The sequence below is a fragment of the Otolemur garnettii genome, unplaced genomic scaffold (genome assembly GCF_000181295.1).
Source record: "Otolemur garnettii isolate 467f Iridium unplaced genomic scaffold, OtoGar3 scaffold00017, whole genome shotgun sequence".
Taxonomy (NCBI): Eukaryota; Metazoa; Chordata; class Mammalia; order Primates; family Galagidae; genus Otolemur; species Otolemur garnettii.
Window position 1 is genome coordinate 24,489,094 of NW_003852412.1, and position 27,461 is coordinate 24,516,554.

General features: G+C 42.8%; 1 protein-coding gene across 1 annotated transcript in view; it reads left to right on the plus strand.

Annotated features, from left to right (window-relative positions):
• The window catches only part of ADGRV1 (adhesion G protein-coupled receptor V1), a 552,089-nt gene extending 526,595 nt beyond the window's left edge, over positions 1–25,494 (plus strand). The window contains exons 88-90 of the mRNA XM_012802802.2: positions 12,014–12,205; positions 14,856–15,033; positions 25,067–25,494. Of these exons, the coding sequence (XP_012658256.2) occupies positions 12,014–12,205; positions 14,856–15,033; positions 25,067–25,185 (489 nt within the window). The 3' untranslated portion in view covers positions 25,186–25,494. The remainder of the gene's footprint in view (positions 1–12,013; positions 12,206–14,855; positions 15,034–25,066) is intronic.
• The last annotated feature ends 1,967 nt before the right edge of the window (positions 25,495–27,461 follow it).

Here is a 27,461-nt window from a genome sequence, read left to right on the forward strand (position 1 = left end):
GGCTCTGTACAGGTGCGTGCAGGGCACAGTGTAGGGTGGAGTGGGCTCTGTGGAGGGCGGGTGCAGGGCACCGTGTAGGACGGAGTGGGCTCTGTACAGGTGCGTGCAGGGCACAGTATAGGGAGTGGATGGCCAGCTTTGGGCAGTAGGGAGGCTCAGGAATAACCCACATCTAGGAGGTAGCTGATACTTAGCAGGTGTGTGGGTCTTGCTGGGCTGGGAAAAAGAACAGCAGGGGACACATAAGCCCCCCGAACAAACCTGAGAAGTAGGACAGAACATTTTCAGGGCTGGAGAGTGTGGGGTAGTTTAATCTACCCGGAGTGTGGAGTCTGAGGCAGGGAGTGGTGACGGATGGGGACCAAACCACAGAAGGCTTAGAAAATCGTGTTCTCTACCCTTGAAGACATCGGGAAGCCACTGCCTCCCTCCCTGTCCCCCAACACTTGGTGAAATAATTCAATAAAGAATAATTCCTCCCAGGAAGGAAGGAAAATGACCAAGAATTGTCTTCAGACTCACGTAAATGTGAGGACAGCACCTGGCTTGGCATTCTCTACCAGTTCTGGGGAAGAAGTGGTCCTTAACCACATGAAATACTCAACCAGGAAGATCCTGCTTGACCTTCTAACATCACATTGTTTCTCGGAAGACAGTCTTGTGGCCGTGTGACCTGGGAGGAATGTGCTTTACAAAGGAGTAAGTCAGCCCAGTTAAGGATGAGGTCAACTTTGTGCAAATTCTCTCTACAGTAAAAACAGTATGTTTTTATCTTTACAAAACAAACGTAGAGCTTACTAATATATACTGCACATTAGTTTTATTTGATCCTCAAGAAATATCCATTGAGATCATTGGTACTGATATTCCCACTGACAAAAAACTGAGGTTCATGTAAATAAAGTATTGCTCAACATAAGGCTAAGTCCTGTGCTTTATGAGAGACTGGCTTTTTTTTTTTTTTTTTGAGATGGATCCTCACTCTGTTGTCCAAGCTAAAGTGCTATACTGTCAGTCTAGCTTACAGTAACCTCAAAGTCCTGGGTTCAAGTGATCCTCCTGCCTCAGCCTCCCACGTAGCTGGGACTTAAGGTGCCTACCACAACACCCAGTCTTCCCATTTTAGTAAAAACAGGATCTCATCCTTGCTCAGGCTGGTTTCTCAACCTCCCACAGTGCTAGGATTATAGGCCTGAGGTACTGTGTCCAGCCTTGAGACTGGCTGGTTTCAGTGAAGAATATTAAGTTTAGGGCTAAACCAAAATCCTCATTTAGATTTTTGTTCGGTTATCAATTCCAAGAATTGATCATTCCATTTCCTTAAAGAAGAAAAGATAGTAATATCTTTAGACTCCAAATATAAAATAATACTCATATTTCTGGTTTTATGTTTATTTTGGTCTAAGAAAAAAGTGCTCTATTTAAAAAAAAAATTTTTTTTAATTTTTAGGGGAAACAATGGATTTAAGGTCATGGTAGTTAAAAGTGGCTCTACCAGAAATGTTTTCATTCATTACCAGTATAATATGTAGAAAAATCAAATTCTAAAAAATGACAATGGGATAGACACACACATGAAGTTAAATCTTGTCTTCCCTTTGACTTTCATCACAAGATAGGCGCTCTAAGCCCACATGAAATCGAACCACTCTTGACAAAATTGAAAATTTCTGTCAAGAAGTAATTTGAGAGTGTGGACCCACATCACAGCTGGCATTCTGGGCCACAGGAACTAATTATATTCATATGCCTCTTGTTTTTAACTTCAGTGTAAGCTCTTTGAAGCAGGTACCATATCGATTACATCTTTTTTGGTGGGGGGGCAGGGATCAAAGGATTTTCCATATAGTAGACACTTGAAGATTCCTAAAGGGAACAACATTATTTTGTTGAAGGCAGATTAAAATATTTGGAAGGGCTTCACAGAATCTTCCCTTTAGGCTGTGGTCTAGGTTCAGGGAGCAGAGGAGCTGGTGGAACTGAGAGTGTCAGAGCACAGGAGTGGCCTAAGACCGGCAGGGCCAAGCCTGTTCCACTCACTGCCTGTGCAGAGCCGACAGTGTGCTGTAGGACAGGCAGACGCATAGGAGAGAGCTGGCTACAATCTACTTTTTTTTTTTTTCTTTTTGAGACGGAGTCTCAAGCTGTTGTCCTGGGTAGAGTGCCATGGCTTCACAGCTTACAGCAACCTCCCGCTCTTGGGCTTAAGTGATTCTCTTGCCTCAGCCTCCTAAGTAGCTGGGACTACAGGCACCAAACCGACAATCTAAATTTTTATAAGGATAAATCTGATAGCTCCACTGCACATATGAAGTAGGAAGGATAGCTTCCACGATGCTGGGCCCTAGGCAAACAGCTACTAGTTTGCCAAATAATTCCCTGTCATTGCCAGGTGAGTGAAAGGAGGGTGATGTTCATATAAATGCTGAGACAACAGGCCAAACCAAGGATCCCAAGCAAACCGGGACTGCTGCGGGCACATCAGGATCTGAGGTTACACCAGCAGTTGCCCAACTAATCCAACTTTCAGCTCTTATTCCAAAAAAGTGCTTACGTATGAAAACATCCATACATAATTAACGAGTAGTGGGGGAAAACCTTTTCTAGAAAATTGTAGTTTTACAGAAGTTTATACCCAAAATTGAGAGGTTACTTCTGAGTGTTAAGATTTGGTATACATTCTGAGAGGGCTTCTCCAGGCTTTGTTTTTTTCTCTCTCCTTCTGTAAGAAATATGAACTTGATTAGCTTTTAAATTTGTATCTTTTTAAATTATAATACCTGGAGATTTTAGAGTTGTGCTAGCACATTAATTATTTCCTAGACCATCCCCAGAGAAATACTAGTGTCCTTGTTTTACTGAGAAAAAATTGCAACCGAACTATATTAAATGACTTATGTCTACTAAAAAGCTGTTTTGTCACCAGAAAAGAGTATTTGAAAATAATGACAGCTAGGCAGGAAGAACAAGGTCTGGCGCTCTACAGCGCTGTACAGTGACTACAGTTAACAATCATATGTTGTAGTTTCAAACAGCTGGAAGTAGGATATGGGAGGTTCCAACACAAGGAAATAGTACACATTTGAGATAATGGATATGCTAATTACCCCAATCTGATCACTATACATTATATGTATCAGCACATCACTGTCTACCCCATAAATTATTGAGCACATTATTGTAATGTCAATTAAAAAATAAAATAAAAGGCATAAAAAAGAAAAGAATGACAAATATTTTGACAATACATAGCCTGATTCATAATATCTGGAATTGTTACAGTGTTTATTTCTGGTTAGATGCTATATTATCTCAAATCTATAAATGCAAAAATTTCACAAAGTATGATACCTCAAAGAATATTTATCTGTGGATGAGAGTTCCAGAATTTACTCATTTTCCCAGTTGTATTGATGAACTTATATCCTCAGGGCATAATCTATACCTATCTGTTTCAGGACAGCAAAGCGTAGTATGTGGAGTTCCACATCTCCATAAAATTCTACCTGGACTATATCATTATTGTGGAATTGATTCATCTGAATGTAACCTTTGATATTGAATTAACTACATTACAATGAAATCAATAATTCATTTAAAGTGTGTGAGATTTTTATTGTTTCTGAAATCAATATAAAAGATTTAGCCTGGTATATAGATGTCTTTATTCTTAAATTTAATCATGTATTTAATTTTTTTAATTGTTTGTTTAGACAAGGTCTCACTTTGTCCCCCTGAGTAGAATGCCATGGCATGTTAGCTCACAGCGACTTCAAACTCTTGGGCTCAATCGATCCTCTTGCCTTTGCCTCCTGAGTAGCAGGGACTATAGGCACTCACCACAATGCCCAGCTAGTTTTTGTATTTTTAGTAGAGATGAGGTCTTGGTCTTGCTCAAGGTGGTCTCAAACTCCTGAGCTCAAACAGTCCACCCACCTCAAGCCTCCTAGAGTGCTAGGATTACAGGTGTGAGCTACCATGCCCATGTCTTTAGCCTGCTGATTCCTTTCAGCTACTTGTGGGACAGCAATAAATCAGGAATAGAAAAATTGGGCATCTCGAAGCAAAAACAAAGACCATATGATCCTCTCAATAGATGCAGAAAAAGCATTTATCAATCCAGCATCCTTTTCCAATTAGAACACTGAAGAGTATAGGCATACGTGGCACATTTCTGAAACTGATTGAAGCTATCTATGACAAACCCACAGCTAATATTTTACTGAATGGAGTAAAACTGAAAGCTTTTCCTCTTAGAACTGGAACCAGACAAGGTTGTCCTCTGTCACCATTACTATTCCACATAGTGCTGGAAGTTCTAGCCAATACAATTAGGCAAGACAAGGAAATAAAGGACATCCAAATGGGAGCAGAGGAGGTCAAACTCTTCCTCTTTGCTGATGATATAATCTTATAGAGAACCCCAAAGACTCAACCACAAGACTCCTGAAAGTCATCAAAAAATACAGTAATGTCTCAGGATATAAAATCAATGTCCACAAGTCAGTAGCCTTTGTATACAGCAATAACAGTCGAGATGAGAGGTTAATTAAGGACACAACTCCCTTCACCATAGCTTCAAAGAAAATGAAATACCTAGGAATATACCTAACAAAGGAGGTGAAGGACCTCTATAAAGAAAATTATGAAATTCTAAGAAAGGAAATAGCAGAGGATATTAACAAATGGAAGAACATACCATGCTCATGGCTGCGAAGAATCAACATTGTTAAAATATCTATACCTCCCAAAGCAATCTACCAATTCAATGCCATCCCTATTAAAATACCAACATCATACTTTCAAGACTTGGAAAAAATGATTCTGCATTTTTTATGGAACCAGGAAAAAAAAACGTATAGCTAAGGCAGTTCTTAGTAATAAAAACAAAGCTGGGGGCATCAGCATACCAGATTTTAGGCTGTACTACAAAGCCATACTGGTCAAGACAGCATGGTACTGGCACAAAAGAGAGACATAGACATTTGGAGTTGAATAGAAAACCAGGAAATGAAACTAATATCTTACAACCACCTAATCTTCGATAAACCAGACAAGAAAATACCTTGGGGGAAAGACTCTCTATTCAATAAATGGTGCTTGAGAGAACTGGATATCCACATATAAAAGACTGAAACTGGACCCACCCCTTTCTCCACTCACAAAAATTGATTCAAGATGGATAAAGGACTTAAATTTAAGGCACGAAATGATACAAGTCCTTCAAAGAAAGCATAGGAAAAACAATTGTGGGATTTTTCCCAAAGACATGAGTTACAAGTGAAATGAACAAATGCCTGATGATGCCAAATGATGTCTGACTTTGACAGTGTGAGCACCTCGTTCTTCTGGGTTAGAACCTTTTCTTGGGGCTCAGTGCCTGTGGCTCAAGCGGCTAAGGTGCCAGCCACATACACCTAAGGTGGCGAGTTCGAATCCAGCCTGGGCCCACCAAACAACAATGATGGCTGCAACCAAAAAATAGCCCGGCGTTGTGGTGGGCACCTGTGGTCTCACCTACTTGGGAGGCGGAGGCAGGAGACTCGCATGAGCCCAGGAGTTGGAGGTTGCTGTGAGCTGTGATGCCACAGCACTGTACCCAGGGGGACAGCTTGAGGCTCTGTCTCAAAAAACAAACACAAAAAAAACCTTTTCTTGGTTTCCCTGATAATACTGTGGCTGACCATTGTCATGTCCTCCAGCTGGGTCTAATCATGAGCACCTGGCTTTTTTCTCTGTATAGAATCTTCCTTTTTTTTGAGACAGAGCCTCACTGCCCTGGGTAGAGTGCCGTGGTATAATAGCTCATGGCAACCTCAGACTCCTGGGCTCAAGCAATCTCTTGCCTCAGCTCCCAAGTAGCTGGGACTATAGGCACCCACCATGACACCTGGCTAGTTTTGTATTTTTACTAGATATGAGGTCTCACTCTTGCTCAGGCTGGTCTCAAACTCCTGAGTTCGAGCAATCCATCAGCTACCGTCTCCCAGAGTGCTAGGATTGCAGGCGTGAGCCACCGCACCCAGCTCTATAGTGTCTTTCTTTAAAAAACTCACTACGTGTGCGGCTTCTGCTCTCACCCCTATCCAGCTATTTTACACTTATCTCTGACCCTGCCTTCTCTCCTCATCTCCAGTCTGACACTTAAAATGTTTCAGATGTTGTCACTTCAAACATGCCTTAAATTTAATTTAACTTCCACAGCAAAGTGATTCCTTGTCCTCCCTTACTTCTATTGGCCCAGGGGCATCTGATTTTTTCCTTTCATCATCATCAACACTGTGCTTTGGTCACTTATCACTGTCCAAACAAGTGGGCTCAATCCATAGGGTAAGGTACCTGAATGCTAAAGTTTTAAGGCCTTGTTTTCCAAAGGCCAATGTAAAGGGTGCTAATGAAATCTGTGTTTAAGACATGTACTAATAGCAAGATTGAAATAATAATAGTACAGTTTGTCATTTTTTGTAAGTTTTAAATAAAAAAATTCTTCTCATTCAGAGCTCATACCAACTCAATTCTTTTCTTTTTTATTTTTTCAATAGCTTAAAAAATGAACCTGAGGGCTGGGTGCAATGGCTCACCCCTGTAGTCCTAGCACTCTGGTAGGCTGAGGCAGGTGGTTGCTTAAACTCAGGAGTTCAAACCCAGCCCGAGCAAGAGCGATACCCCATCTCTAAAAAATAGCTGGACATTGTGGTGGGTGCCTGTAAACCCAGCTACTTGGGAGGTGGAGACAGGAGGATTGCCTGAGCCTGAGAGACTGAGGTTGCTGTAAGCTATTATGCCACAGGACTCTACCCAGGGTGATAGAGTGAGACTCTGTCTCCAAAAAAAAAAAAGAATGATCCTCAGATTCCAAAACTGTCCCCTCTCAGTACTGTGGGACCACTTGCAATCTTCTCTACCCCTCAAACTACCACCCAACTTGGTTTGTGCTTTGAGAAATGTTTTAATCTAGAAATTCTCAAAGTAGGATTAGTGGGGCCAAGAGATTTGTCATTTATAATTTAAAAAAGAAAAACTTACTTTGAAGTTCCTTCTACCTTGTCAGAAATAGCCTGGCTCCTAATAAGTTGGTAGCTAGCATCATGACTGATTTGTGGTCCTTGCCTGGAAACTTAACAGAAACAAGAAGGGCGCTGGCAGTGTCAGAGAGGAAGCACCGTAAAGTAAGGCTCAGAAGGGAAGTCTGAAGTACGGGGGGTTCACAGCACTGGGAGGAGATTCCCAAAGCAGGTTCCAATAATCATGTTTTCAAGTAAGAGACTCTGACCTAATGTTTATGTCTGTACGTGACATACAGGGAAACAACTACAGATGGAAATTTGGGTATCCCAGGAAGAATATCTTGTCTTTACAACGGATGTTTATGATTTAAAAAACCGTAAAATTTTTGTTCGTGGGAATTATAAAATTTAGGATAGACATCTATATAAACCCGAAAAATGAAGGCCTGCTGCTCCCCAGACACTTAGTCCCAGACGTGTCTGAGCCAGCCCCTGCTTTTATTGACTCTACTAGTTTTGAATAAAGGATGTTGACAAAAACCATGTCCCTTAAATTAGTAAGGAATTACAGGATAAATGGACAAAGCTGTGGTGAGTACTAAGTAATTGCTTATTCAACCCAAATATTTTTAAAAAGCATTTGAGTGATAATTGCTCCTAGATTCTAAGTGCCTGGATTTGTGCCGACTGACCTGCAGCAAGTTGTCCTCGCCTGCTTCCTTTCCGGTATAACCAAGGCGTGGTTAGATTGTGGATTCTTACTATAAAGAAAGTAATTAGCCAGAGCAACTTGAAATGTAAAAAATAAAAACCATTTTAAAAAACCAAGTAATTAAAGGTGACATTCCTACTTTTCTCACATCTGAAAAAAGCATATGAATGCGGAAATCCCACGCTCAGTTCCATCAGTGGCACGAAATCCAGTGTCTTTGCTGCTAAGTCACTGGCGATGCGAAACAACAGTAGGTCAGCAGCCCAAGAGCAGTCCAAAGCCAGAAACAAAACAGCTCGGAGACTTCCCAGGGGCGGCTGCCAAGGGGAGAGCAAAGCAGAAAGCCGGTTAAGGAGAAGTAGCCCCGGGAAGGAGCCAGGGCAACGTGCAAACACAGGCCAGCAGAAAAGCCAGTGACAGCCGGGAGTCACCTGCCAGCTCAGCCCAGGGGAGCTCTCCCACCAGGAGTCACCCACCCAGAAGAAAGACACCCAGCCGGAGTGGGGTCTTCAAGAGTCTTGGCACAGGTGACCTGTGAAACAGACGAACAAAGCTGAAACATAATTGTATTAAACTACAGAAGCACCTCACTTCAGGTGTGCGAGTTAAGAACCAAAACACACAGGGCCTCAGACCCAGTCGGACCCCCACCCCTTCCTGCTCTCGGCCTCCGGTGACATTTAAAAAGCATAGTCTCTTCTTTAACAAGTATTTCTGAAGCTCCCCCTGCATACTGGGAACCACACTGTGAACAACAGAAAAATGAAACCGTGGGCTCGGCATTGGTTCTTACATTCTGGGGGGTCATACTCAGCAGTCAGCGTCCCACAGAGGGCCCCGTCCCAACCCCCACTCCTTTGAGATGTCACTGTGCATGGAAGTTACTCTCTTTTTCTAATCCTAAATTAGTAATTTTTGAGATGAAGAAACCCTAATTTTAATGGAAGTTTCGTTCCCTGCATTGTCTCTGAAGGCAGTCAAGTCTCAGGGCTTCACACTGATTTGGGGAACTCGTCTGGAACCTGAGGGTGTCCCTCATCTAGGAGCTGTTAAGCCTTGGAGAACTTGTAAAAAGATCTCAGAAGAATGTAAAACCCAGTTTAATCACCTTTCTGTTCAAACCCTGTCTCCCCACCCCCCTTCTTAGTTAAGTTTATGAAATGGTATTATTCTTTCCTATCTCATATGTCAAGATAAGCAGTCAAAATCTCCTGTCCTCACTTCTTGGAGATGTGAAGAGCGTGGCAGGCTAACTCCTTTAGGCTGTTATGGTTTCATTTGTGTCTCACTGAATGTTTTCTAAATAAGTTTAAATTCCTGAGTCAAGAGCTATACAGAATTAGCTATATTGGGTATGGTCAATCCAAATATAATCTAACCAAAGACTTTTCAAAGCATTTTTCATGATTTTGGTAGATCTAACAAAATAATCAAAAATAGCAGTGCATAGAAAGACTTCTACTCCCTGTGAGGCTTCACTAGGCAGAGCAGAGGAAGAGCAGGTAGATTATACCTCCTACTTCTGGTCGGAACAGTGGCTCACTCCTGTAATCCCAGCTCCTGGGAGGCTGAGGCAAGTGGATCACCTGAGCTCAGGAATTCAAGACCAGCCTGAGCAAGAGTGAGACCCCATCTCTAAAAATTAGCCAGGCATCGTAGCAGCCACCTGTAGTCCCAGCTAGTAGGGAGGCTGAGGCAAGAGGATCATTTGAGCCAAAAGTTTGAGGTTACTGTGAGCTATGATGTCTCAGCACTGTACCCAGGACAGCAAAGTGAGACTCTGTCTCAAAAAAAAAAAAAAATATATATATATATATATATACATACACACACACACATGTCCTGCTTCTAACACAATTAACCTGGTGTCTTGCAGCAACTTGAGAATAGGAGCCGAGTGTTTCATCCCTGTGTCTCAGTGCCTAGCAATGCACATATGGGTGATTAGCAGCATTGGCTTGAATAATTGAGGGTCTAGTCAGGGGTCCTCAAACTTTTTAAACAGGGGGCCAGTTCACTGTCCCTCAGACTGTTGGAGGGCCGGACTGTGGGCCCCGGGACGAGTCGGCTGCTAAGCAGGACAGACAGAGGCAGCAAAAACACTCGGCGGGCCGGATAAATGTCCTAGGCAGGCTGCATGTGGCCCATGGGCCGTAGTCTGAGGACACCTGGTCTAGATTCTCTCTTCAGTTTCCATCACAGACTAATACACAAAGGGAGCTTGCAGTTGTACATGCAGTGTTGGGATGGGGACTTGTTTTCACTCTGAGGTCAGAAACCTCCACAGCTGAGTACTTTGGATAAAGAACGCCCCTTTTCTATATTTGCCAGCCTGGGCTAGACACAGGCAAATGTCATACAATCTGCATTTAAACATTCTTTCCTTTCCATTTTAACAGTGTTTATATTTTCCTAGGGTACATCTGAAAGATGCACAATATTTATTGTATATTTCTCTGCTCTTAAGGAAAATAAAAAGTCATGCACTGTTCACATGCAAGTTATTTTCAGCAAGCAGTTCCTTTCCTGAAGCACAAAAGGCTAGATACAAAAACAAACAAGAGAGAGAATGTGCAGTTTTAACAAATGGGTCCTTAGAAATGGATTTTAAAGCATGAGTTTTGTTTTTTTTAATCTAGCTTTTACGCTATCACTTCACAACACTTAAGAGAAATCCTGAAATAAATCAATGGCATTTACACAATTTTTAAGGCTGACAGTTTTATTTTTTTCCTGTTTTGTCTATTGCTGTGGCCAATGTAATTAGGTCATACCCATGTGAAAAGTTAGTTATACAAGAAAAATTTTGGATGTGATTTGTCTCTGCTAGTGTTCACAGTATCGCTTGCACATGAAACAAATTCTCTTACTCTACACAATTTAGAATGGTAGTGCTGTTCCATAAAATCCAAACAACTCTAATTCAAAGGGAAATCAGTGTTTCCATTTACTTTTATATTATGGTTAAACCACACTCAAAAATATTTTTAGCAGATAAACCACTGATTCTAAAGCACATTTTTAATTATACAGACTAGATGGCAACCTGAGAAGGGATCATTCTGGTAGAAACAGAAGACCCAAATTATAAGAGTATTCCAGCACTGGCCGCAGAGATCAAACGCTCACACGCGCCCTTGCACACCGCCCTAAAATCTCATTTATATAAAAGTTGTTTGTAAGTCTTAGGCCTTTGGTATTTTCCAGTAGACTTTTACAATTACATTAGCAGACAGAAGTTTCAGGCCCACCACCATATTGTTGCTTCTGGTCTCACACAAAAGTTAGGAAGCCTGGGAGAATGCAGATTTTAGAAAATGAACATCTTCTAAAAGATCTTGATGTTAACTCCTTTTCTTCTTTAATAAGCCTTTTTTTTTCTCATTTTTGTGGATTAATTTAAGAATTCTGGTAACTATTTAATGGAGGTTCTTATTAGCTTCCAAACCTTAAACACCAAGATGAACAGATACAAAAGGCCCAGTTTAACATATTTTATTGGCAGAGTGTAAAGGTCAGAATTACCAAGCTTTGTGGAAACACCATTTGAAGTATACAGTGGATCCCTTGTAGGCAATGTTCACAACACAAACGCAGACTTTGGATTGCTATCTGTCATGGAAGTAGAGTCACTCACGCGCGAGTTTGACTAGGTTGCAAAAGAATTTAAAGGGCCAGCAGAGTTTTAAGAAAGCACAAGCTGATAGCTTTACTGTTCTTATGTAACATTTACTGAGCCCAAAGCATGCCGGATGTTAAGCAATCCACAGAATTCCTCTGAGGCCCTACCCAGAGATTCTGTTTCCAAAAGAGATAAGTAGGTGAGCTACCTCAGTGAAACTGGGAGACTTGGCTAATGCAGCCCTTCTAGAAATTTACACTGGGAATTGGAGCATCAGTATTCCGCTTCTCCCATTTTGGTAAGAAAAAATGAGAATAAGTGAGATAGTAATTTGGAAAGCAAAAGGTTTGCTTTCTAAAACAAACATACACAGCTGATATACAGAATTCTGTGCTGGTGTTTGAGGAAGGCTGGATTTCAGAGTTACTTAAGTTTTAACCGCCCCTCCCCCAACAAAGATTGTTGAGTGAGAGGTCAGTTTTCCTAAAGGACAGAGACTGGCAAATTTTATATGGCCCTCAGAATCTGCCGTGGTCTCCTAAGGAGTCCATAACGCCCAGCTTTTGGTGGAGTCTGAGGAGCACTTGCAGAACACCGGCTGTGCTGGCCGCCTGCCCGCCTCCTGCTGTGCTCACGGACTTCCTCTGACGTGCCACTGTGCTTCTCTTGCAGGGACTGTACGTTTTTGTGGTTTATTTCATTTTACACAACCAAATGTGTTGCCCTATGAAGGCCAGCTACACGGTGGAGATGAACGGGCACCCCGGACCCAGCACGGCCTTCTTCACGCCTGGGAGTGGGATGCCGCCTGCAGGAGGGGAGATCAGCAAGTCCACCCAGAACCTCATCAGTGCCATGGAGGAGGTGCCTGCCCGTGCCCTGCGTCTCTGTCTCTGTCTCGCTCTGTCACTGACGGCCTCTCCATCTCACATGGCGCAGGAGAAGTGTCACCAGGCCACCTGACATCCTGACGTTTTCTGGCCTGTGCGACCTGATTTCCTTACTGTGTGGTCTCAGCCAGTTACCTAACGCTCTGTTTCTTCCCCGTGCTGTGAGCTCTACTGACTAGTGGTTTGTACTGAGAAATCAGATAAAGTATAATTTGACGTCCCCTTTTTCAAAATCTTCCTGATTTGACACAGCAGTGACGGGGTCTGTCTAGGAAGTGGTTCTTAAACAACTCTTCTTCCTAAAAAATAGTTTCACCGCTCTCTTCTGCACCCCTCCCAACTCACTACTTCAAGCCCAGCAAAACACTCAGTGAAAATAAAATAAGTCAAAACTCCTTTCAGTTTAAATACCAGAAAATATTCTAGAACAAAAGTTCAGAAGAGTGCTTCTGCAGCCTTGCTGGAAAATCCAGCCAGGATTTCCTCTATAAAATCGACCTCCCGCTGCTCTCTGCATTCTATCCACATTATTTTGATTTCCTGTGTATGAATCATATTGTCACCAACCTGTCAGTAATGGTGCCCTTAGCACTGGGGCCACTGCTCAGATTTGGCCATGAAGAGATGGTATCTGAGGCCCTGCTGATTGCTGCTGTATCTGAGATATGCTTGGCCGCCGTTCTTTATGAGCTTGTATCTCCCTCTCTTTACTAAAAACCAAGGGGAGCAATATTTGTGTTGGCATCCTGGAAAACGGCAGGAAATCAAGGCACATCTGTCTGAAAAGGACAGTTAGGGAGACAACAGACAGATAAATAAGCTACCTGCTCCGAGAGATTACGGTGTCCTTCATGGCAATATAAAAAGTAATTTTATTTACATCAGGTTAAAATTAAGGTAAATGACCATAAATCAAGAACTGTATATCTTTTTTAATTTGAACAGATAAAATTTAATATAAAGAATTATTAACTGGCAACAGGAAAAAGAAGTCGAAAGGTGGTTTTCAGGGGCTGGCGGAGGGAGGGGTGGTTGAGGGATTTTAGCCAAAGCTACAAAATTTCAGTTGTAAGATAAGTATGATACTATAAAAATTGGGATATTTCTTCAGTTCTCTTAAATGTTTGGAAATACCATGTATATATCCCTAAATTTCTTAAAGCTGAGTTATTTTATCTCAAAATATATCTATAGAAACAGGGATATTTTTAGGAATATCAATTCAGAAATGAATCCTAAAAAAATTTTGTCTGAACGTCTGCTCAATCTGGTATTTGTTTAGATCTGAACTGTCCAATTCAATAACCGTTAGCTTCTTGCGGCTATTTAAATTTAAAGTAACTAAAATTAAATAGTATTAAAGATTCAGTTTGTCATTCACCCTGGCTACATTTTAAGTGCTCAACAGCCACATGTGTTTGGTAGAGCCCAGGTTTAAAACATTTGTATCACTGCAGAAAGTTTTATTGGACAGTGCTGGTCTACGTATTCTACTCAGTGAAATTTTCTAAGATTTCATCTTCCCTCAAATGTATTTTCAAAGTTCTTAGGTCCCTTTTCTCTGTATGAGGTATCTTCTCCACCTCTCAGAAGACCTTATGTTGGTAGACAGCAGCTGTGACAGTTCAATCCTTGGGCCTCAGCCTCTGCTTGAGTGTTCATCTGGGGCGGCACAGAGCGCCAGAGCCTGAAGTGTGTTCACATTCCTCAGAGCTTGGAGTTGGCCTTCATTCAGCTGTCAGGGAGGCTGTCGGAGACATTCTAAAAAGCTATGCAAAGAAGGAAAAGCATAGGAAAGGAAGGATTAAGGGCTTGTTTACCAGTAACCCAGAAGGAAGTGAATACACACAGTTGTTTCAAGAAATAACTATCTTTATAATCATTCAGTCAAAAACAAGGAGGGTTTACAGTGCAGTGAAATATTTTTTTCAGTTTATCACATCGTTATAAACTCCTACTACATTTAAAATCTTGTGTAGGCTCAGAGCCTGTGGCTCAAGTGGCTAAGGCGCCAGCCACATACACCTAAAGTGATGGGTTCAAATCCAGCCTGGGCCCGCCAAACAATGACGGCTGCAACCAAAAAATAGCCGGGCGTTGTGGTGGGCACCTGTGGTCCCAGCTACTTGGGAGGCAGAGGCAAGAGACTCACTTGAGCCCAGGAGTTGAAGGTTGCTGTGAGCTGTGATGCCATGGCACTCTACCCAGGGGGATAGCTTGAGGCTCTGTCTCAAAAAAAAAAAAAAAAAAATCTTGTGTAGTATTTCAGACTGAGGATTAGGAGGATTCTTCTTCAGTTCTTATTTTTTTTGTAACAGACTTTTATTTGCTCACATCTTACCAAAAAAAAGAAAAGGTATTCATGGGCTTAAAAAAGAATAGTTTTCTGTTCCCACACATGACAGCATAGAAATCTACAGGTAATTCTAATAAAGAAATGATTAAGAATCACCAGATTCGGTTGGCTCATAATTTTCTGAGGAACAAAGATAAAATTAAAGCTCTAATTTTAAAACAATTCAGCAGTCCTCTCACAAAGTCTTTGTCATGAGATGCCAAGATAAATTGTTCATGGTATGCCTTCTGACTATGGTTTCCTTTTCTTCCTACCCCAACCCCAAAAGGTGCCGCCGGACTGGGAGAGAGCCTCCTTCCAGCAAGCCAGTCAGGCCAGCCCTGATTTGAAGCCAAGTCCACAAAATGGCGCCACGTTCCCTTCCCCTGGCGGGTATGGCCAGGGGTCGCTGATAGCTGATGAGGAGTCCCAGGAATTTGATGACTTGATATTTGCCTTAAAAACTGGTACGTTATGCACCCACAGTGCACGTTAGAAGTCAGCACTCGTGCTATGCTATGGTTTATAGCTTCTTCCCATGAAGTTACAGAAGTACAATCAGGAACCCTTAGCACATCCTGATTCTCATGACCCATTCCTAATCTCAGCCAAACTCTAGGGTAGTTTGTTCTTAGCACCAAACGTAACACAACCTAAAAATAATTTACAATTTGCTTTTAATAAGAAGGTATAACCTAACTAAATGTAAATAGCCCCATCCTGCTATCTTGCTAGAACACCAAGATACTATTGAGACAAGTTCATTACAAGACAGCTGGTAGGGATATCACTGTGAGAGTTGTGCCTCTGACCTGCCAAAGAGTCCTTCTAATGGAATGTCTATCTTTGAAGCAGAAAGTTTCAAAAGCTACATAATGAACATGAGATAGTTCTGTAGTTCCCAAAGCGCCATCACATCCAGTAAGTCAGTGACTCTTCCGACATATTTAGTCCTGCTCAGCTTGTGAGCCTACTGGATGGCTCTCCTGGAATAAGTGCTACAGCACAAGAAAGACCACGGAATGCCTTGATTGAAAGCCACACTCTCCCAGGGGGAAGAGTGAATGGATATCATTCTTTCTAGGGCATCGAAATGATATCCACATTCATAGTATTTTGTCAGAAATGCTACTTTGAACATGAAAATAATTTTAGTTATTTTCAAATCAAATACACAATTAAAAAAAATTTTTTTTCCTCAGAAAGATGTTGAACTGCCCCTGTTTTGAAAATTCTGGAGAACTTTTCATTTCTAGATACCCACACAAGCAAGAAGACACGTCCATGCCCAAGTGAAGTTATTAAAATGCGAGTCCAAAAGTGCATCTCACTGTATCAGTTTGCCTGTATGTCCCTTTACTAACATAATTTTAATCATTGTAAAGTAAAAATGTTATATTCTAAGGATTACTCCAAAATTCCTTTAAATTCCTTGAAGGAATAAAGTCACACATTCATGTTTCACATTTTACAACTTGTCCAAGATCACATAGTTAAGAAACAGTGGGAGCACAAAGCTAACCAAGGCCTCCCGGCCCCTGACCCACTGCCCTCAGCCAGTGTGCCCGGGCCCCCCAGGTCTCCACTCCCAGCCAGTATGCCCGGCCCTCCAGGTCTGTGCCCTCAGCCGGGGTGCCCGGCCCCCCAGTTCTCCACTCCCAGCCAGTATGCCCGGCCCCCCAGGTCTGTGCCCTCAGCCAGTGTGCCCGACCCCCCAGGTCTGTGCCCTCAGCCAGTGTGCCTGGCCCCCCAGGTCTGTGCCCTCAGCCAGGGTGCCCGGCCCGTGGGTCTGTGCTCTCAATGCCACAAGGCCTCGCATGTGCTTCCCTGGGAGCCGCAAGTCTACCGAACGCAACCCTTATATTCAGAATAGTGCTTAGTACTTAATAAACCTGTGGTAGATACTATGGACTAATGGATGAACGAATGAAATTTACTTTGGCTGGGAGGAACAGACATTCATCCAAACGTGACGTAAGGAAGAACAATGTCGGTAATAGAAGGAGTTGTAATGAAGTACTCTGGAGATCAAGGGGGGATCCCCTTTCTGTTGATTCTTGAAGAATGTGTAGATTTTACACAGGTAAAGACCAGAGGAAAGGGAATTGTGAACTAAAGGAATGAATTAGCCCAAGCCCAGAGGCCTTCCCGTGGGTGGCCTGTTTGGAGAGAGCAGCTTCCCAGCTGGTTTTCAGTGAATCCCCTGCTTGAGCAAGTCATCGCCATTCCTCAAGTGGAGAATGCCCTGACCAAATATTTTTGGAAAATTACAGAGATTCACTATTCACATTAGCGTTTTAGCAGCTCTAAAAAGTCCTAGAGTAAGGAAATCCACCGTATTTAATTTAACCCGCTGTTTCCAGAACACATTCACTGATAGATTCATTTTGGGAGAGCAGTACATTCACTGGTATTTTATATAATATGAAAATGCTGTTTGGATGCTGGATAAGGAGTGGGATTTCTATATAATGAGCTGTAGGGGGGTTTGAAGAGAAAATATGTCAAGGCAAAATAATGCTAAAAGTATGAAGATGAAATTTCGAATCAAGATCAGCAAGGCTGGGAGGTTATTACAGTGGTTTAAAAGAACAAAGTTAAGGCCCCGAGGAATATACTATACAGGACATTTGTTTATTAATTTGTTTGCAGGGGAAACTGCTGAGTTCAGAGTTGGGCATTAGGCCTGGTAGATCCTAAATACTGAGGTTGGGGTCTTGGGTAAGGGACTGAGGTGGCAGGTAAATGACTTGAAATGCATCAGCACAGAGATTATATTTGAAACGATGGGGGTAAGTTTGATCTGGGAAATGAAAAGAGAGAGAAGAAAAGAGAAGGGACGGGAGCGAGAGAAAGGAAGGAAGGGCAACAAGAACATCCTAGAAAAGAGTCCCACAGAGGAACAGTAGCAAGGTCAAAAGGCAAGTAAAGAGGGCAGAGAGTTTTCAGGAGGGAAGAGGAGACTGGCTGCATGAAACGCTCCTGAGAGCGGGGCTGGGGCTTTCAGACCACAGGCAGTTCTCAGGGTATTCTATGTCCTCCGGACCTGTGTCATCAGTGGTTGATGTTGTAGCACTGGAAACGTGACATGAATTCTTGGAGCATAATTAAATTAGATCTGTGTTACTATATATACAACGGTTAATGTGTTCAGTCCAGGAACGTGTGGAATGACTTGCTTACTTATAGACCTAGTATAGCATTCTTTAGAGTTCCCTAAACTCATTAGGAGATAAATACTTTACAAGACCAAAATAACAATCTCTAATATTGCTTCCCTGTATTTTTAGAAAAAGTACCGTAATAATCGGGCACCACTCCCTGGTCATTTTCCATCAGAGAATGTGGTCCAGTAAAGGAGCAGTGCAGTGGCCTTCCAGCCCAGCAGGTGCAGCTGACCCACAGGCAGGCGCAGCCCCATTCATAAGATGTTTTGTGTGACTCACATAACATTTTCACAGTTTGGAGCCAATATTGAAAATTTAGAGATATCCCATAAAAATCTAGAATTTCTAGTCTCGGCTCCTGTAGCACAGTGGTTACAGTGCCAGCCACATACACCGAAGCTGGTGGGTTTGAATCCGGCCCAGGCCTGCTAAACAATAATGACAACTGCAACAAAAAATAGCTGGGCATTGTGGTGGGCACCTGTAGTCCCAGCTACTTGAGAGGCTGAGGCAAGAGAATAGCTTAAGCCTGAGAGTTTGAGGTTGCTGTGAGCTGTAAAACCACAGCACTCTACCCAGGGTGACATAATGAGACTCTGTGTCAAAAAAAAAAAAAAAAAAATCTAGAATTTCTAGAAAACGTAACAGCAAAGCATTTGTAGTGCCTAGCACAGCACCGTCGAATGGGAGCCGAGTCCTCTGCCCTCTGGACATGAGCTGTTCAATTTGCCCAGTACCCCCAAGACTATGTCACTGGTTCTTGCCAATTGCCCTGGCCTCTGTGACATGAGCTTGTAAACCTTGATCTGTCTCAGAGCCATCTTCACTGTGGGCCACTCCACATCAAGTACTAGGAACAGGAGGTCTTCCAAGTCTTTTACTGGAACCCCTGAACAATTTTTTTTTTTTTTTGAGACAAAGCCCTGGCATCACAGCTCACAGCACCCTCAAACTCTTGGGCGTAAGCGATTCTCTTGCCTCAACCTCCCAAGTAGCTGGGACTACAGGTGCCCACCACAATGCCAGACTGTTTTTAGAGATGGGGTCTCATTTTGGCTCAGGCTGGTCTCGAACTTGTGAGCTCAGGCAGTCCACCTGCCTCGGCCTCCCAGAGTGCTAGGATTACTGGCATGAACCACTATACCCGGCATATTTAATGTAGTGGGCCAGGTGTAGTGGCCCACACCTATAATCCTAGCAGTATGGGAAGTGGAGGTGGGTAGATCGTCTGGGTTCAGGAGTTAGAGACCAGCCCAAACAAGAGCAAGACCCTGTCTCTATTAAAAATGGAAAAACTAGCCAGGTTTTATGGTGGGGACCTACCCCTAGCTACACAGGAGAGTGTGGCAAGAGGATGGCTTGAGCCCAAGAATTTGAGGTTACTGTGAGCTATGATGCCATGGCAGTCTACCCAGGTGACAGACTGAAACTCTGTCTTTTTTTTTTTTTTTTTTTTTTTTGAGACAGAGCCTCAAGCTGTCCCCCTGGGTAGAGTGCCATGGCATTACAGCTCACAGCAACCTCCAACTCCTGGGCTCAAGCGAGTCTCTTGCCTCCGCCTCCCAAGTAGCTGGGACCACAGGCGCCCACCACAACGCCCGGCTATTTTTTGGTTGCAGCCGTCATTGTTGTTTGGCGGGTCCGGGCTGGGGATTTGAACCCGCCACCTTAGGTGTACGTGGCTGGCGCCTTAGCCGGTTGAGCTATAGGCGCCGAGCTGAAACTCTGTCTTAAAAGAAATAATAAAATAAAAGATATGTAGTAACCCTTTACATGTATTTAAATAAACATCTGAAGTATTTTTCCATAATAAATTTAAATAGCATTAAATAGTGTAATTTTCACTGTATTCTAAGTTTTGGTATTTTTAAATAAAAAATTTACATTATTCTTTTAAACTAATCCAAAGACATCTCAATACCTTAGCAATTTGATATTATTCATTTTTTAAAATATATGAACCACCTTCTCTTTTACAGTTGAAACTTTTACATCATTCCCTTTTCTCCTTGAACTTGAATTTCCACTCAACTTTGTCCAGAGAAGTTTATCCTACTATAAAATACATTATGCTTCACCCACTCAAGCTTCCTTCCAACAAAACATGTTTATAAATTTAAACTTAAATACCATGATATTCTAAAGTGTTCGAAATTTCTTTTATACCTTTATTATTACAATAATTATTTCTCTACAGTTCAACAAATCAAAATGAATAACAAAAACGTTAAATGTTTTGATAACTGGTTATCAGAAAGGAAAATGAATCTCATCAGAAGGATGCAGGTGGAAGTTAGAGAGCTGGGAATGTGCCCCTATTGTCCCTTCTACTTAAAAATCCCACATTACAAAGATTTTCTTATTCTCAATGAACAGACAGTTTCTGTAGTGTACCTGAGAATTTTCCTCTGGAGATTACACATAACAGTCAGCCACCGACTTCTCGCTGTGGTCCAGGCTTTGCCAGACTCCACCGTTTCCCTGCATCTGTGTCTGACCTCAGAGAACATTAGAAATTTAAGGCAGCGATGGGCCGTTGGCGTTCAACAGCCACTCTTTTTAACCTTCTCCTTCCTTAGCTTTAGGAGCACTCATAGTAAAGTGTTCTGTAAACACAGATGCAGGCAAAAGCTTTGACTATGGTTTACATTAAGGGCCCAAATATTCAAGGTGAAAGAAATGCGTCCTTAGCTGTGGGACTTCAGACACTACGGTAGGATCAGATGGGAAGAGATTCGTTTGTCTTTCTTGCCTATCAATCAGGTTTATCCTGTGTACTTCCCTTCCCCTAATTCCTGTACTAAAATATGTATCTAATATATATGTCATAGAGAGGACAGAGGTCACAAGAGTAGGAAGTGTGATCCATCCAAGCACAGATTCTCTCTTAGAAGCAGGAAGGGTGGCCAGATGAACGTGTTGAAATAATCAGGACGAGTCCGGGGCCAAAGCTTTTAAGGTTGGGGTTCATCTCGGTGACCCTGGATACACAGCAGTGCTGAGCTTTCAGTGAATGCCCCACACAGGATCCACGGCTGGCTGGGATGGTTTCAGGAAGGGGGCTGACTAAGTAGGCCTTTGGGTAGCCTTGATACCATCATCCGTGCCCTGTGAATCTCTCTTAGAACTCATTGTCCTCCGAATAGGAGGCATGTTGGTGTGAGCACAGACTAGATTATTTACATTGGCTCAGTAGGGAGGGGACCTTCCCTGGATGCCACAGAATTTTGTGTCAGAGTTTCATTTTTCTAAGAAGCAAGCAGGAGACTTCACATTCTTTAGCTAAGACATTCTCTTTCTAATTACATTAACCTTGAAAAAGATTAGACCCTCTGAGACAGCTGTGAGAGAAGAAAGGTCACATAACCAGTTTCCAAATTAGAAAACACCATAACTTTTTTATAAGCATTTACAAATATGTTAGCAGGCTCCAAGTTCATGTTTAGCAGCTATAATTGAATTCTGGAGTGAGCAAGGTAATGTTTTTGAGGCTAATATGTTAGCGTAATACTTTTTTGCCTATTTTAAAATTGCAATAAAAAACTATATTAAAATAGTTTGATTTTAAATGGAAGCCTTGGCCTCAAAGCCAGTCATAGACTGATTTTCCATCTCAATTGTAACCATACTGAATTATTTTGAAAAGGGAAAAGAAAACCCTATCAACATCTTTAATTTTGTTAAAATAATTTGTCTTTCTTTCTTTGAAGAAAGACAACATTTCCACATTTTACTATGAAAAAGAAGACACGATTCCCTTCAATTAGTTGTTCCTGAAGTGCAGTAGTAGCCTTTCCACAGGCAAATGAGACACTCAGTGCTAAACTAGAGGTGTCATGGTTAATATTAGTTGTTTTTCTTAATAGAATTGTCTAACGTATCCTGAGTGTCCCCCACCAGCACTTAAGGAGAAGGGGAACAGTCCCTCTGGGACAGCTGCATTTTAGGGAGGAGGAGAAGGTCTCACGCCAGCCAGAGCCGAGACTCAGTCTTCACAGGGGGTCGGGGGAGGCCCTCTCTTTACATCCCAACAAGAAATGTCCTGAGCAATGGCATTTTTTATGTTGATCCAAAGCTGAGATGATTAGTGAAAAATGTCCATCCTGGAGTGTATCTGGCTCAGAAACAGGGTCTTTCTTCACCAGGGCTTCTCCCAGAGGCACGAGCCTGATTCCCCACCTCTCCCAGTCAGGCCAAACATTGATTTCTCTATCAGAAACCTAGAAGTGATTTATTTTCCAGTTAGAAGAAAATAAATGACAAGTCGTTGGCCACAAATTAAAACATTCAGAATCAAGGTCCCAAAACCTCATACTCCTCAAGGAGCTCATCTGTGAACTGCTCTCTGAGAGACATGGCCTCAAACCCCACTGTGCCCTGGGGCTATGCGCGGCCCTGTCTCTCCTCCTTGCGCCCTTATCCTGTCCCTGAGCCCCTCAGCTCCCCTCGCCTGCATCCTCCTACTGCCGGAGTCAGAGCCGCACTGGCCTTGTCCTTATGGTCCGGACACTATCTTACCAAGTCACTGAGGTTCTTTCAAACTGGACTGTTCCCCAGTCCCCCTGGCAGAGAAGCATTGGCCCTTTGTCTTTTTAAGGCATAGAAGCAGGTACAAATGTTACCTTCAGGGTCAGGCAAATACTGTGGGATGATTCAAGAGGGCTGGGTAAAAGCAGTGCCAAGCTGTAGGGAGTGCCTGGCCCAAGTTCATCCAAGTCCAGTGTTGTCTGATCTTTAGGGGAGGTTTCCAAGAGAAAATAAATATCTGATTTTTTTTAAATGTTTAGTGCGTTTAATTCTTAAATTTTAGCAGCTTACTAAGTTTTTAGAGAAACATTGTCATTGAAAGTATTCTAGTTTTTAACTGGAAAGAGTTCATAGAAGTATATATATATATATATATTTTTTTTTTTTTTTTTTTTTGAGACAGAGCCTCAAGCTGTCCCCCTGGGTAGAGTGCCGTGGCATTACAGCTCATAGCAACCTCCAACTCCTGGGCTCAAGCGAGTCTCCTGCCTCTGCCTCCCAAGTAGCTGGGACCACAGGCGCCCGCCACAACGCCCGGCTATTTTTTGGTTGCAGCCATCATTGTTGTTTGGCAGGTCCGGGCTGGGGACTCGAACCCGCCACCTTAGGTGTACGTGGCTGGTGCCTTAGCCGGTTGAGCTATAGGCGCCGAGCCCACAAATATATTTTATATAGGAGTACAATTAAATTTATCATTGAAAACCAAGCCAGGGTAGTCTGAAAGAGTGAAAGGGGTGTGATTAATAATTTTGCCAGGTATAAGGACCTTCATTTTCAAATATTACATCCTCCAGCTCCCTATTTTGAAGGAATAGTAAAAAGAAGTGTTTGTAAAAGGGTATGGATCTGGGCCTTGGTAAATGGACGGGAAGACACCCAGGCCAGAATTAACCAGTCAGGAGGCCTGATCAGTTCAGAGAAATCTCTCCAATCGGCAAAGGTTGGGATACATCTATGCAGTAGGGAAGAGCCAGATCACGGGGTCTCCTGAAAGGTAATGCAAGGGGTCCCAGACTTGATACAACTGGCAATAGTCATTTGATGTTTTCTCTTAAGGAAAGGGCAGTAGAATGCAGAAAGGTCCCGAGGGACAAAATGAGTGACAGGATGGAACAGGCATATCATGCAGAGTGTAGTTTGTTCATACACTCAGCAAACAGGTACGGAACCCCCACTGTGTACTGGCACTGTGTTGAGTTAGGAAACAGAAAGACAGGACAGACGGAATCCACTGGGGCAAAAGAATTATTAAAAGACAATTACTATGTCTCCTTGGGACAAAGGTGCAGGAGTGAAAGCAGCCAGATTAAAGGGGTGGGGAATGAGGGGGCGTTCCAAGCAGAGGCACCAGGGATGGTGTGCCAGGGTGTGAAGAGGGAGGACCCGAGCTTGGAGAGACTGATGAGACGTTGGGCTGGAGCACAGGCCAGGGTGGGACCAATCCTGTGGTCAAAGCCCCCAGATGGAGACCACAGGGGAGATTTGAGAGAAAGCAGAGATCCTCTGGGAAGAGCCCACAGATCAGAGGTTGAGATGGGCAGTTTTGTGTCACAGAAGCAAAGGGGGGAAACAGTTTCAACAGCAGCCTTTAACAGAGAGGAGGTGAAGGGCACAGGCCCAGAAGATGGAGGGCTTGGGCAGAAGAAGGTCATTGTGAGGCTACAGCTTGCTTCTCCAAGTAAGCTAGGATGAAGCTAATCCAGCACCTTCCCCAGCTGCCAGCTCTGCAGAATCGCCTTTCCTCAGCCTCCAACAGAAAGGGCATCCGGGTTTTCACTTCTTCCTTGTTGGTTGCAGAGTCTAGTGGCCAGCAGAGGGGGAGGAGCTGGGAGCTGCAACCTCTGGTGATTCATGAGCGTGCCCTGTGACCACATCCCGTTCTCTCTCTCACACACAGGGAGAGCAGAATAGCTGGTGTGTTCCTCTGCATTTCAGAAGAAAACAAGCTGTTACTGTAGCATAGTTTTAAGTCTTCCATATTATCCTGAGTTGTGGGGGGAAAGTAGCAAACAGTGGAGCTTCCTCGAAAACGGAGATTCTGGGCACCGGCTGCAGTTAACAGCCGCCGGCACCTGGGATTCCTGTGTGGGTCTGTCTCAGCACTGTCTTACGCAAGGATGTTTACCTCGGGATCACATCTGAACCATTCCCAGCCAAGTCATCAGCACTGATGCGACTCCAGGGGCTGCTCTCAGATCACCGCCTGACGCCGCGTGGCAGTGACAGACCCTCAGTGCATGTGGAACGGGAGGTTATATGTTTGATAATAGCAAATCCTACCCCCTCACTGAAAAAGTCAAATAACCTGCCTGAGTCTCTATTTCGATGAGCCCTCAGTTCACAAACGAAGGTTGAGAACCTAAAAACATATCTCTTTAGAAACCAATTTCTACTTCAAACACTACCAAAGGAAATATAAAATATAATTCTATAATTGTTAGGTATTAATAATATACATTCTAAATGTATAGCTCATTTTTTATGAATATAATAGACTTGCTGAGGGAGAGTGAAACCCCGACTCCTAAAAAAATGGAAAACCCCAGCTGGGTGCCGCGGTGAGCGCCTGTCATCCCAGCAGCTTCCGGAGACTGAGGCAGCAGGATGCCCACAGTCTGAGTCTGAGAGTGCAGTGAGCTATGACACCATTACACTCTGCTCAGGGCATAGGTGGGACTCTGCCTCAAAAAAATAATAATTATATATATAAATAGAAATAAACATGTTTGGAATACTGTGACTTGATCCTTAAGAATTCTCCGCACTAATACTTTGAGGTTTTATGTTTATTCTGTCTTGGCTGCAGGTGCTGGTCTCAGTGTCAGTGATAATGAATCTGGTCAAGGCAGCCAGGAGGGAGGCACCTTGACTGACTCGCAGATTGTAGAGCTCCGGAGGATTCCCATCGCTGACACTCACCTCTAGCGCCCCACTGACCATTAGACTGTGGAGACGACCACATTTGTATTGGCTTTTGTGCTGAGATTAAGTACATGCAGCTGAGCGGTAGGAATCTGTGACATGAACTGGATGACTAACATGGAAGTGATTGCTGGATTTGGAATATAAATTACTTATTTTGTGCAACCTGAAAATTTACTGCTGTAATGAAAGACCGGGTCAGTTTTTATCAGCTAATAGAATGTACACATTTGAGTAATATCAGTTGTTTTTTAATCACCCTACATGGCTAACATTCTTTAACGAACGTAATAACCAATAAAAGGAATAAAACCAATTTAGTATCATCCAGGCTCGTTACTCATAAAGAAACATTGTGAATGGACACAAAAGCTAACACTGTCTGAATGTCGTCCAGCACCTGGTGCCCTGCGGCCTTGATCCAGGTGAGCTGGCTTCACAACTTCGCTGCAACTACAAGACTTTAACTCCTAAACCACAGACCTGATCGTCTGTCGCTGCCCCACACCTCAGTGTTGACAGGACACCGGGGCTGGCACAGGCTTCCATCAGCAGCACCTATTTCCACTCATTATAAAAGTAGGATCTGAACATTTTCCAGAATTAATGTTCTGTCCCCAGTTAAAAATAACTCCATCATGCATTTTCACACAGCTAAGAAAAGGATTATTCAAACAATACAGAATTTGGGAGAAAAATCTCTTTCTTTGGACTTTTCAGTCTTTCTTTGTCTTGGAATGAGAAGTCAGAGAGTCCATCCGAGAACAAAGGCTGTTGTGTTCTGATGATTTCACTGACTGTGGTTCCAGAAGAAGCATTGAGAAGAGAATGGGTTTGTCCTGAAGAAGCATTTTGACCTTTCGTGTTAGAATTCTTAAGTATTTTTCAGAAAATCAGTATCATCACAAGAAAAATTAAAATTAAAAAAAAACAAGAGAAAATTTTATTTCATTGGTGATTTCCTCTGGAACCATAATTAAAATGTCCAAGTGCTGGCTCAGCACCTGTAGCACAGTGGTTACAGTGCCAGCCACATGCACCAAGGGTGGCAGGTTCAAACCCAGCCTGGGCCAGCTAAGCAACAATGGCAACTGCAACAACAACAACAAAAAATAGCCAGGCATTGTAGCGGGCACCTGTCCTCCCAGCTACTTGGGAGGCTGAGACAAGAGAATCGCTTAAGCCCAAGAGTTGGAGGTTGCTGTGAGCTGTGACACCACAGCACAGCACTCTTGCCAAGGGCGACATAGAAACACTCTTTCTAAAAAAAAAAAGGTCCAAGTGCTTCTGAGCTCTCTACAAGTACAAGTGCTCCATCATGACTATTAAGTATGACTTTGCTTGTTGTGCAGCCTGAGGTGGCGTTATTTATCTGGATAAATTAGAATAGACTCTCCTCTCCTCTTCCTGTCAGTTCACCCTTCCCCCTGCCCTTCCCCTTACGTGGAGTTTTGATTAGTAGATTGCAGAAAACAAAGGCTGCAGAACAAAGTCAATAGCATAAAACACAAAGGCTGCATCTTTGATGGAGTCAGAATCCTTTTTTTTAGAAAGTTTAGAAAAATCGTGGTAATGGCTCGGCCCCTATGGCTCAAGCAGCTAAGGTGCCAGCCACATACACCTGAGCTGGTGGGTTTGAATCCTGCCCGGGCCCACCAAACAACAATCATGGCTGCAACAACAACAACAAAAAAAATAGCCAGGTATTTTGGCAGGTGCCTGTAGTCCCAGCTACTTGGGAGGAGGCAGGAGAATTGCTTGAGCCCAGGGGTTGGAGGTTGCTGTGAGCTGTGATGCCACGGCACTCACCCATGGTGACAGCTTGAGGCTCTGTCTCAAAAATAAACAAATAAATAAGGAAAATTGTGGTAATAAGATTGAATTTACCTTAAGTGACAATTTAGTTGCTGCTCCTAACTTACAGCATTAACTGTAGTTTATTCCATGATAGGGTTGATGTAATTAATGAAATTGGTTATGATACATAAAATGGAAGGTGGAAATTCTGAAATTGGTAAGCATTCTAAAATTGTTAATGAATTTTAATAAATTTGAGCTTAGGCAATAATTATAAAAATAGGAGATTTCATTGTGTGGAACAAGTAATAATCACTGGTGACATTTTTAACAAATAACGATTCTCTAACAAAGGCAACTGTCAATGGCTATTTTCTACTTGTGAGAATTTGGGAAAACCTGGCAACAAACATGACCTGTCAGGGGCACCTTTCTTATCTCAGGCCCCTGGATTTCCATTGCTATCTGAATGGCCATATTGA